The 11,286-nt window shown below is 38.5% G+C and overlaps 1 protein-coding gene across 1 annotated transcript in view; it reads right to left on the bottom strand.

Annotated features, from left to right (window-relative positions):
- LOC107704559 (rho GTPase-activating protein 12-like) overlaps positions 1-11,045 on the bottom strand; it is a 39,364-nt gene extending 28,319 nt beyond the window's left edge. The window contains exons 1-2 of the mRNA XM_016507511.1: positions 10,796-11,045; positions 6,450-7,160 (exon numbers count right to left, since the gene is read on the bottom strand). Of these exons, the coding sequence (XP_016362997.1) occupies positions 6,450-7,085 (636 nt within the window). The 5' untranslated portion in view covers positions 7,086-7,160; positions 10,796-11,045. The remainder of the gene's footprint in view (positions 1-6,449; positions 7,161-10,795) is intronic.
- Positions 11,046-11,286: the final 241 nt, after the last annotated feature.

Consider the following 11,286-nt stretch of genomic DNA (forward strand, 5'->3'; position numbering starts at 1 on the left):
TATCAGTGGTCGAGATCCTTTTCAGTGTGCACTTCACTTTTCTCCCAAGAATTCAGGCAGACTTGGACACATTTGCAGAAGCCTGGAATCATCCACTCTCCTCAGAAGGCAATCGAAGTTCAGAGCATCTGTGGCGCATTGGACTGATACACACAAAATGTATCAATCCGAGAGATATGAGGTATGGAGAATCTGCTTTCTTTACTCTGTCACCACACTGCTGTTTATGCATTAGTCTAAGTGGATTTTTAACTATGTATTTAACTGCTAAATCATTAGCTATTGTTCAAGAATTTGAATCACTTTTGAGTTCGGATGGGTTGAGGGCACTCAAACACCTTCTGAATTAAACTGGTCCTAATATCCCTGTTAAAGAACTGTATTTGCTTTGTCAGTTTTTTTTTTTTTTTCAACAAATATGGGGTAAATACATTAAAAAATCACTGCTATGTCCCAGTCTAGATATGGCTCTTTGATGTCCTGAAGATTTAGCAGTTAAATACATCATTAAAATCTACTTAGATTAATTCATAAACAGCAGTGTGGTGACAGGGTAACTAAAACAGGGTCACCATACCTCATCTCTTTTTACCTTTAATTAAGGACACTTTTCCCCTTGTTCAGTGCCTCTTGAAGAAAACATGAACCAGAAAAGTTCCAGAAATAAAATTCAAATGCTTTTACTTTCCTGAACTGGGCGGTTGTTATTTGCTGCATTCAAGTACACAACCTGCAAATACAAAGGAAAAAAGAAGAACAAAAAGAACATAAATAAATACATTGGAACTGAATGTATTACAAGCTTCTTTTCCATAAACAGGAATCAATTTTCATATACATCATCGTGAATGGACTGATTTTGATAGCAGATGACTAGTAACACTGTAAATCAAATGCATACATGGTGAAACCTGTGTTTTATAGGAACACAGACTAAACAAACCTTCAAATATTACGATGTATCTATTTACAAGATTAAAGATAAAACATTTTGAAAACTTTACTGTCATTCCTATAGCTTTATATATAGCCTATGTATGCATATGTGTGTGTGTGCGTGCATCATTACAGTCTTTAAAAAGGGTTCATATGTGTATCTCTTATCATCACAAGACTGCAATCACTAGTAAACGGAAGACTTCCTATTAATAAAGTATCTGAAAAAGATCTACTCTATGAACAATGCATTAAATTACATTAAATAAAGACAAAATAAATGAATAAAACAAGCAAATGAAACGATAACTCACATGTATCTGGTCCACTGGTGCCATGTCTTAAGTCAAGAGAATTATAAATCATCTTATAACAGGCGTCCAAAACTGACTTCCGGAAAAGAGGAATAACCAATGACATTTGAGGTTACAATTAAAACAGCAAGCTCCGCCCCACGACTGACAAAAATAAAAGTGTTCGCGCGAGCAGGTGAGGGAAGATCGAGCGCGAGGATGTGGGGAATGATCATGCGTGAGGGCTTGTATTGCGCGCAGAGGACGTCACGCGCGCGCGAGGGTTTGAAATGAGCTCGCGGGCTCCCGTTTCCTCGTGTGTAAATCTGTTTTCCTCTCGCGGAATTGATTTACCGCGCGCGCCAGCATCAGTGGTGCGCTCGGTTATTAATGGCATAGAATTGCCGCCATATACACTCCGGTTTAGAGGAACTAGGCAGCACTGGTTAGGAGTTGATCAAAATGGTTGGATGCATTCGAAAGCTGAATTTCTAAGCTTTAAAATGATACCTAATTATTTAAAAAAAGGTCATATAAAAGATAAAATAGACAGAAACGTTATAGGTTTTTCATTCAGCTTGTTAAGTGTTCAATAGAGCTCTTCAACTGATTTCTTCAATTCATGGGTTTAGGCATTATTTATACATGAAAGACGCAATGGATTGTTTTGATTTTGGACTCATTTCAATCGTGATAATCTGCTGTAAATAATGATATGTCATTTTCCACAATCGGAGCATGTTTCATGAAATGATAAGCATAAAAAACCATGAGAATATTGCAACATGTGCGCATTTGGAGTTTTATGTGTTATAATTCGATGATGCATATCTTTAGATCTAAATGACAGATTATGGTAAGACCGGGCTCATTTTAATCGAGAGAATTTGCTGGAAATAATGACGTGCTATTTTCCATGATCTATGCAAGCTTCATGAAGTTATGAATGAAAACGTAACCTATGTTTTTCTCAATTTAATGGTTTCATGTGTGTGATAACATCATAAGTAATATATTTAGATCCAATGAACGAATTACGATGAGTTTGGGCTCCTTTTAAACCGGAGAATTTTCGGAAAATAATGACGTGCAATTTTCCGTGATATATGCATTTTTCTGCATGCATGAAGTTACGAATAAAAGCGCAAAGTGAAACTACACTTATTTGTCCTGCTGCACCTGAATCGCGCCCATTGGATTTTATGTGTTATAGCAATATGAGCAATATCTTTGGATCTCATAGACGGATGAGCTGGGCTTATTTTAATCGGGAGAATTTTCTGAAAATAATGACGTGTGGTTTTTCAAGATCTATGCATGTTTCGTGAAGTTATGAATGAAAACGCTACGTGAAGCATAGAGCTGTTTTTCTTTGCAGCGCCTCAGTGCGCCTGTCTGCTTTCATGTGTTACAGCTCTATGAACGAAATCTGATCGACAGATTATGGTAAATTTGGGCTCTTTTTAATCGGGAGATATGCATTATATATGCATAAGATCTATGAATGTTTGGTGAAGTTACGAGCTAAAACGCCACAGGACTGCAACCTCTGATTTTTTTGCTAAGCTACATGACCTAATTCTGTTTTATTTGTTATAGATTTATGAGAGATATCTTTAGATCTAAACGATGGATTTTGGTGAGTTTGGTGACTCTTTTTAATCGGGAGAATTTTCTGCAAATAATGACGTGTCGTTTTCTATGATATAAGCATGTTTCATGAAGTTACGAGCGAAATCGCCACATGACAGCTACCTTAGATTTTTTGGCTAAACTACATGCTGCCTGTGCAGTTTTATGTGTGTTATAAATTCATGAGGAAAATCTTTAGATATAAATGTCAGATTATAGTGGTTTTGGGCTCTTTTTAATCAGGAGAATCTGCTCTAAATGGTGCCTTTTCCATGATCTGATTTTTTCATGAATGATGACCACATTTCACATGATGACCTCGTGTTTTATGAAGTTACAAGTAAAATGGTGACATCAATATATTATTTTCCTATGGGTCTGGGGGTGACTTCTTGTACAAAAACTTGCTCCAGTTTATTCAAAGCCCCAAACAATTATGCTTGTTTTATTCTACTCGATGAGACCTTTCAAATGACATATGATATGACACATGACTATTCGAGCTGTAAGATATTTTTGACATATTAAAGTACATGGCACAAAAAAAATATTTTGTAAATTATGATTTTTTTTTGTCATTAATCAGCAAATAACTCGGCACTACTTTGGAGTTAATCAAAGCTACATGCATTGTAAAGCTCAGACTCTGAGCTTTCAAATGATATCCATTTTTTGTTGATCAAGGCAGTGGTTTGAAAAATATGATTAGTAATATTGTCGCGGAGGGGGGGCGTCCCGCCCGCGGTACACTTCAGTTTAGAACATGAAATTCGTAAATTGGTAGAGAGATTTTGCTATACCATTTATACCACAGAAGATATATTTAATCAGATATCACCATGATTTTTACATTACATTGACAAAGAAACCAGGTGAAAACAGAGGGGAACAAATCCTAAACAAGTTAAATTGAGGTACAACAAAACTACACTACCATTTAAAGGTTTGGGATTGGTAATGTTTTTAAATGTTTTTCAAATAAATCTCTTATGCTTACTAAGGCTGCATTTATTTGATAAACAAAAACAGTAAAAACAGTAATATTGTGAAATATTATCACAATTCAGTACAACTGTTTTTTATTTGAATATATTTTGGCAAAGCTGAATTTTCAGCATCATTACTCCAGTCTTCGGTGTCACATGATTCTTCAGAAATCATTCTAATATGCTGAAACATTTCTTATTATTATCAATGTTGAAAACTGTTTTGCTGCTTAATATTTTTTGTGAAAACATTGAAATATTCTTTCAGGATTCTTAGATGAAGTTTAAAAGCATTTATTTGAAATTTCTTTACTGTCTCTTTTTATCAATTTAATGCATCCTTGCCAAATAAATTTTTTTTTGAATGATATTGTATCTGTGTGAGTGAGAGAGCATTCAAAACAAAGCATTAACGCCATCCTACTAGGCCTGTCACGATAACAACTTTTGGTTGTGCGATATATTGCCCCAGAAATAATTGCGATAAGCGATATTATTGTCATTTTAAAGACCATTTTGCAAAAAGGCACAGATCCCTAAACAAGGCCATATCTTCATATGAAACTTTTTTTGTAGAAGCAGTTTTTAAATTTGAACTAGCACCAACTACACCACGTTATGTACGAGAAGCTGCAAAAGACACAGGCGCAAGTGGAATGTAAAAAACACGGTGACATTCATTTTTAAGTAAATATAATGGGCAATATATTGCGTCACCAAAAATTATTGAGGTCATGTACATATATTGCGCGATAAGTCGATATATTGATTATTGCGACAGGCCTACATCCTACACATGCCATGATGACACAAAAGCAAATATTTGCTGTTTAGCAGAAATGCTGTGATGACACAGCAGAAGAAAAAGACAGAAAAACAGTGGGAGGAGATGACGAAACTAAGAGCTTGAGGGAAAGGAAGGAGTGTGACTGTGAGAGAGAGAGAGAGAGAGAGAGAGAGAGAGAGAGAGACATGACTTAAAATATTATGAATAACTATGGCGAAACAAGAGTCCAACACAGTGGTGTACAGGAATGTTTAAGAATGAACATGTCTAGGTGATTGTGTGTATCAAATCTCATTTCAAAAAACAGAAAATTTGTTAATTAGACTCTAGATCTAAATTGTTCAAAAGGGCTTAAGAGAGCAGAATGTCCAAATAGACTTTTTGAATGAGGAAAATGATTTGCTGTATTAGGGCAGCACAATTAATCGAATGCGATTGTCATGCGCATCTTGTCAGTAAAGCCGGTTCTGTGATTAGTAGTAAATCTCCAGCACGTGCTTTCAGATGGAGCAGCGTTTACTATACAGAGCCGTAGTTCACTGACAAGCTATGCAAAAAGCTGTCATAATCGCAGAACGATTTCATAATCGCGCGATTAAATCGTCTGCGATTATGACAGCTTTTTGCTAGCTTGTCAGTGAACTACGGCTTTGTGTAGTAAACGTTGCGCCATCTGAAAAATACCACATTTGATAACGTTTTTACTCCAAACTCACTTCATAAAGTCAGTCGAGTGCTTGAAATAAATCCTTCTGTGAGATGATGTGGCTTCTTACACAGAATAAGGCACGCAACATATTTCATAGTATTCTAAGCAGTGATAAAGGCTATGTCGATTAGCATTGCATTATTATATACTTTATTATAATAAAAATTATAATAAGACGAACTCAGATAAACAAAAGCGTATTTGGAGTTTCAGCGTGAGAGCGCCCTCTGGTGTTCGGATGGGCTATAGGCATTTCCTGGGTTTCTTCTGCGAGGGTTATTTGGAGTTTCCGCACGAGAGCGCCCTCTGGCTTTGGATGGACATTTACTGCTGATCACAGAACCGTGCTTCACTGAAAGATACGCATGACAATCGCAGCTTCTGCCTAATCGTGATTTACCGCCTTTGCGATTTAATTTCGATTAATCGTGCAGCCCTACGCTGTATTAAAGTTTGTACGATTTTTTTAGGTCAAAATACACTCTCTTCACCAAGTTTATTGTTCATTGACTACTATAAGTAGGCCTATGCCATTCATGGGTTTATTGCCCCCAAAAGTGTAAACATTGAGCCTCACAGGCACCATCAAAACATTTAGAGCAGCCCGCTAAGATTCATCAGTCACTTTCCAGCTCAACCAATAGTGAGAGTTTGAGGCATGGCTACTGTAGCAAGCTGAGCCAGACGGTGTTTAGCCAGTGTGGCAACATGGCTGATGTGATACATGGGAAAATAAATTCAGATTCATTTGAAGAAATGCAAGCAAAAATTTGAACAATTGCCAAAATAAGCATAGACAGACAAAGGCGTAAAACAAGGTAAACACTGGTGGTGCTTTTAAAGATGGAGGAATCTGAGGGAATGTTTGGGTTTCAATCGAGATGCTAAACTTGAGTTTCTTCTCAACAGGTAAGCTAAAGTTTTGGTACACGTTTGCTCTTTACTGTCAAGCCCCAGATTAAATGGTAAGATATTGTGAGGCACGGAAGGACATGATGAGTGTAAGGAGCGTTTGCGAACGCTGTTTGACTATAAGCTAGGTGACACTAGTAGCACAGAAACTGAAAACTTCACCTTTAATAAGTGGGTATACAAGTGGTTCTCACCTGTAGGTTATCAGTTGAACCGCTGCTGAGATCATCCCCGGATTCTGAATCATTTCGGTTCTTATCCAAGCCACCTCCCTCTCTGGCAAACTCTTCATGAATTGCACCTTTTTCCGGTCCACGACTGCTCTTCTCCAACTCTTTATCTTTATCCTTCTCTCCATCTACATTGCGACTTGGGGACTTGGCTCTGGAACGAGGAAGTGAGCCAGGTAAAGTGTTCATTTGTGTTGGGGGGACGTGTGCCGTCGGGCTACCCGGGCTGCCTCTGTCATCATTGGGCGTCAGTAAAGCATTGCCGGAGGGAGAGGGACACAGGCTTTTTTTGCTCTCATCTGGCCGCTGGATCTCCAGGCCAGATGGTCGAATGGGTCCAGTCCCCCCTCGGCCTGCTGCACTGAGAGGTTTAGGAGGGGGCATGAGAGCCCGTCGCACCTCCCGCACATACTGCGCTGGGACATAGAAGGCCTTACTGACCTCGTCCTTGCGCACCTGCCACCAGTCTTCATTAGTCTTCTTCACAAGCAGGTAACTTTCTCCCTGTTTAATGATGATCACACGGTCTTTGGATTTGTACTCATAGTCGTACTCCACCTCTATGTACATCTGACCTGGAGCCACCGAGCGGTCTGCCATTGCTGTCAGAGCTCAAAGGTCAACAGCAGGAGTAGAGGAGCATGGTGAGGTGTGGGTGGGTTGATTTGAAATCAGCTGAAGGAGAAAGAGAGAGACAAAGGACATTTTATCAGAAATATCGATGACCTGTATCAGTGTGTGAAATGTTCTGCGGTTGCAAAGTCAAGGCAGTTTTATGGTAAATGACTGAAGATTAATAAATAAATGCTTGACCAGGGATGCTCCGATTGATCGGCTGGAGATCGGTATCAGCCGATAATCACATTTTATGACTCGATCGGTACTAACTAACTTGGCCGATCTCACGAACCGATCACAATTTGATGACGTCAACGCGTGACGACGTACATGATGCGTGGGGACATAAATGATTTGGCGCCACAGTCATGTCATAGCTGGTGTGGAAATGCTATGACGTTTCGAGAAACAATGAAAAATTTGCTATTTGTCGCATATGTTTTGCATAATGATATGATAAATAGGCCTAGATGGCTCATTTTTAACAGCAGATTCAGTGACGTTAGAGCTGATCTGCGCCTCAATGCATGCGTCTGCGGCGCGTTACGGCTCCATGGGAACCGGAGCTGATTGCGGCCGATCTAGTCAGTGCTTGTGTTTATGAGCCAGCCGCGGCACGTTTCTGAAGCGGCTCTCCGCGCAGCTTGGCTAAAAATAGTCTTTTGTGAGTTGTCACAGCGTGGAGGATGGAACAAAACCTCGTCGGAGCCGTAATGCCGAGTTCACACTGCACGATTTTCAAAGTCGTCGGGTCACCGTTTTCACACTGCACGACTATCTGAGGTAGCAGTCAGTCGCTGCTGTGTTCACATTGCACGATGGATTGGCGACAGGGGGTTTCACACTGCATGACTTCACAATAGGAAGAATTGCCGACAGCTCTGTGTTATTTATAAAACAAAATATCTTCTTTGGCCATATTAGCCTACTCAATAGCATTAACACAGGCTTTACTACTTTCAAACTTTATCTGGAATGTCACTGTTTCTGTCACTGAATTCGCACGCGAAATCGTCTTCCTAATAAAAAAAATTGATTTAAAAAAATGTAGTTAATATTTGCATCATTTATGATTTATTTTATCCACCCGCGACCCACCCGCAAATAATCAGAATGCATTTTTTATTACCCAGCCCATGGATTAACAACTTCAGTCTGCTCATCACCTTAACTTTAACTGCGTTTGTAGCCGGCGCCATAGCCAGACTGATAAACAAACACAGACCGGCAGTTACCTTCAGGCCAGGAGCGTGCGCCCGATGAAACCGTCTATATAAAGCTTGAAGCATCAGAATCGGCATCGGTATTGGCCGATCAACATGACAAGAAATCGGTACTCAGTATCGGCTGCAAAAATCCTGATCGGAGTATCCCTATGCTTGACCAAGCAATGTCATTCGTTTCCTCTTTGACTATATGAAAATAAAAGATAATGAAAAATTATAAATTAAATGTAAAAATTTAAATTAAATTAAATATTAAATAATATTTATGTTGTTGGTTTTTCAACTTCCTGGAATGTGATGTCATAAAACCTTTTCTATATAAACCTGCAAATTTAGCCCCCATTTCTCATCTTCTCATCTAATAACATTTTAACATACAGTATTATGTGTAAGGTGCACAAATTAAAACATGAAGCAAAAAACTCCTTCCTGTGAGTTCAAAACATTCACCACTATGGAGAAACCAGGATTTTGAAACATAGTGGAATTTGCTTCAGGGTATATGAACTTCAGCACAAAGCAAACATCCACACTCAGGTGTCTCTGACTTGAGCAACTCATCCTGATTGAGACACAATTATGAGGTCACAAATTATACAAAGCAGATTCAGTGGCCTTTTCAGTGATTTTCTAAAGGTGACACCTTTAAACACACACCATACACATTCAACTATGATAAACATGACAATATTACACAAAACTAAACTCATCTGTCTAAAGTATTATTCATATCTCCAGGGCCAAAAGTTTTTAATGTAGGCACTTAAACATCTAGCCTAAGTAAGTAATTACACAAAAGTGCAGCAATGACTTTGCTAACAAACACGTGGTCTCTACAAAGGATTCTGTCACATTACTTGTATGCTTGGATAATTGCAATTCTAGTGTTTCCCTTCAGCACCAGACACTAAACAGCACATTTTATGTCATATATTGAAGGAAAAGCTCATTGCCAATAGCCAACTGTAATAGCTACATCTGATTTTATGTCTAGAAAAAAAAATGTATGACTATTAAGTCTATTAATCCTGCTGAAGTTTCTGTGGACGTCTGATAGTGCAGGTGTCTTTCCATCCTCATAACTAAAGCACAGCATCAAAAGAAATCACTGATACCCCATGCCGACATGCTGCTTAACCAGAGACAGCTGAGCTAAGCAACTAAACACTGGTTTACTGAACACAAGCCTGACCCAATGAGTGATGACATCAGGAAGAGTAAACCCTGCGGTGAAGTGTCTGAGAATAGGATTTTGGGATGAAGAAAAGAAAAGGTTCCTACAACTTTTGACCAATGAACTTCCATGACATTTTCCAAGACTTTCTAGTAATTCATGATTACTGAATACATAATTCTATAAGGACACACAATTTTCAAACACAATTTCTAGCCAATAAAAAACTAGACAAATCTATAATTCCTATATATATATATATATATATATATATATATATATATGTGACACTTTTTAACGATTTTGTTAATTTTCACATGACTTTTCCAAGTTTCCCATGACCTTGGGAAACCTGGAGAAATATCAAAGCTTTCTTTCATGTTTTTGGACTAGAATACCAACAAAGTTTCATTCAAAAGGTATTTTTATTTGTCATGGGGAAACTTTTAATGAATGTCAGTAAGCACAAAGCCAGTGTTTCAGTTAATTGAATAAATAATGCACAATAAGTTTAGCAAGACAATGTAAGAGCAAAGCATGTGACAGAAGCTCCACCCACACAGAGAAAGCTCTTCATATCTCCAACACAATCACTAGCATAGCCTACATACTGCCCTCCTGTCAACATGAGGACAGCTTAAAGTGCTGTCATATAGATTTTAATCCAGGATTTAAACTCTTTAAAGCCGCTTAAATTAAGTGTTAAACTGCATGGCAGGACATAAACTGCCATTGACAATGATCATTTCCCCCTATACAATGAGTAACGTTAATTATAATTTCCTTGTCATTTTACCTCCGTGTACGACATAAAGCTGTATCGTTATGTCATATAAACAGTTCAAACAATGACACATCAATGTCAAATGTCACTAAATTAGCTTTCCCAGTCAAACATAATCCAACTGACAAAATAAAATAATAATAAAAAATGTATTACAAAAAAATAAAATGGTAAAAAAAGAATGAGGCTAAAGGGAAGATCTTTAATCTGAGGTGAAATTCCTTCCTTCAGGTAAATTAAGTTAACGATAAGTGTCACACTTTAAAACTCACCTGTGTGACAGGTTAACGTCTCAAATTAAACTTTCAAATTTAATTTTCTCAGGAAATTCAGTGTTAAAGTCTGTATACATCGTTTTCTCCGCTGGAAAGAGGTGAGTAGACCTGAGGAAACAGGTTCGCTCTCATTCCTACCTGCTAACCAGCTAGCACGTTCACAAAATCCGTAAAACCCTATTAAACACCTATAATTGTTTCTATGTCTACAGGTTACCGACAGATGAACGTACCTCAAGAAATATTCCAGGGGTTTCGTGAGCTAGGGCGAAAGAAACATGATTAATTTCACGTTCATTGGTCTTGCTGGGCAGTTGAGCGTCGAAGTTCCTTGTTCCTGAGCCGCGGCGCGAGCGAATGCCTCCGGCACGCTCGCGCCCACTTTCCCACAAGCGCACTCCCACGCGCGCCTGACGGGCCGGTGCTTGTGTGAACTTCACTTGGAATCTGGAGGGTCGTATGACGGTAAACTGACGCCACCGTGAGGCTATAGATGGATAACCTCACAAAACTATAATTAAGAAATTAGGAATTTAAAAAGTGCTCTCCAAAATTATTTGGCTGATTTAGAGGCCTGCAAGCCCGTCGGGTCCCGCTGAGTCCATTTGGGCCGGGATCGGGTCTTTTAGCTTCTCATTGTGCCCATATACGCGCAGAGCACACATAGGCTACTGTATGAAATATTGTTATATTGAATATTGATTAAACAGGCATATTATACATA

Source organism: Sinocyclocheilus anshuiensis, unplaced genomic scaffold (assembly GCF_001515605.1).
Source record: "Sinocyclocheilus anshuiensis isolate Anshui unplaced genomic scaffold, SAMN03320099.WGS_v1.1 scaffold2906, whole genome shotgun sequence".
Taxonomy (NCBI): Eukaryota; Metazoa; Chordata; class Actinopteri; order Cypriniformes; family Cyprinidae; genus Sinocyclocheilus; species Sinocyclocheilus anshuiensis.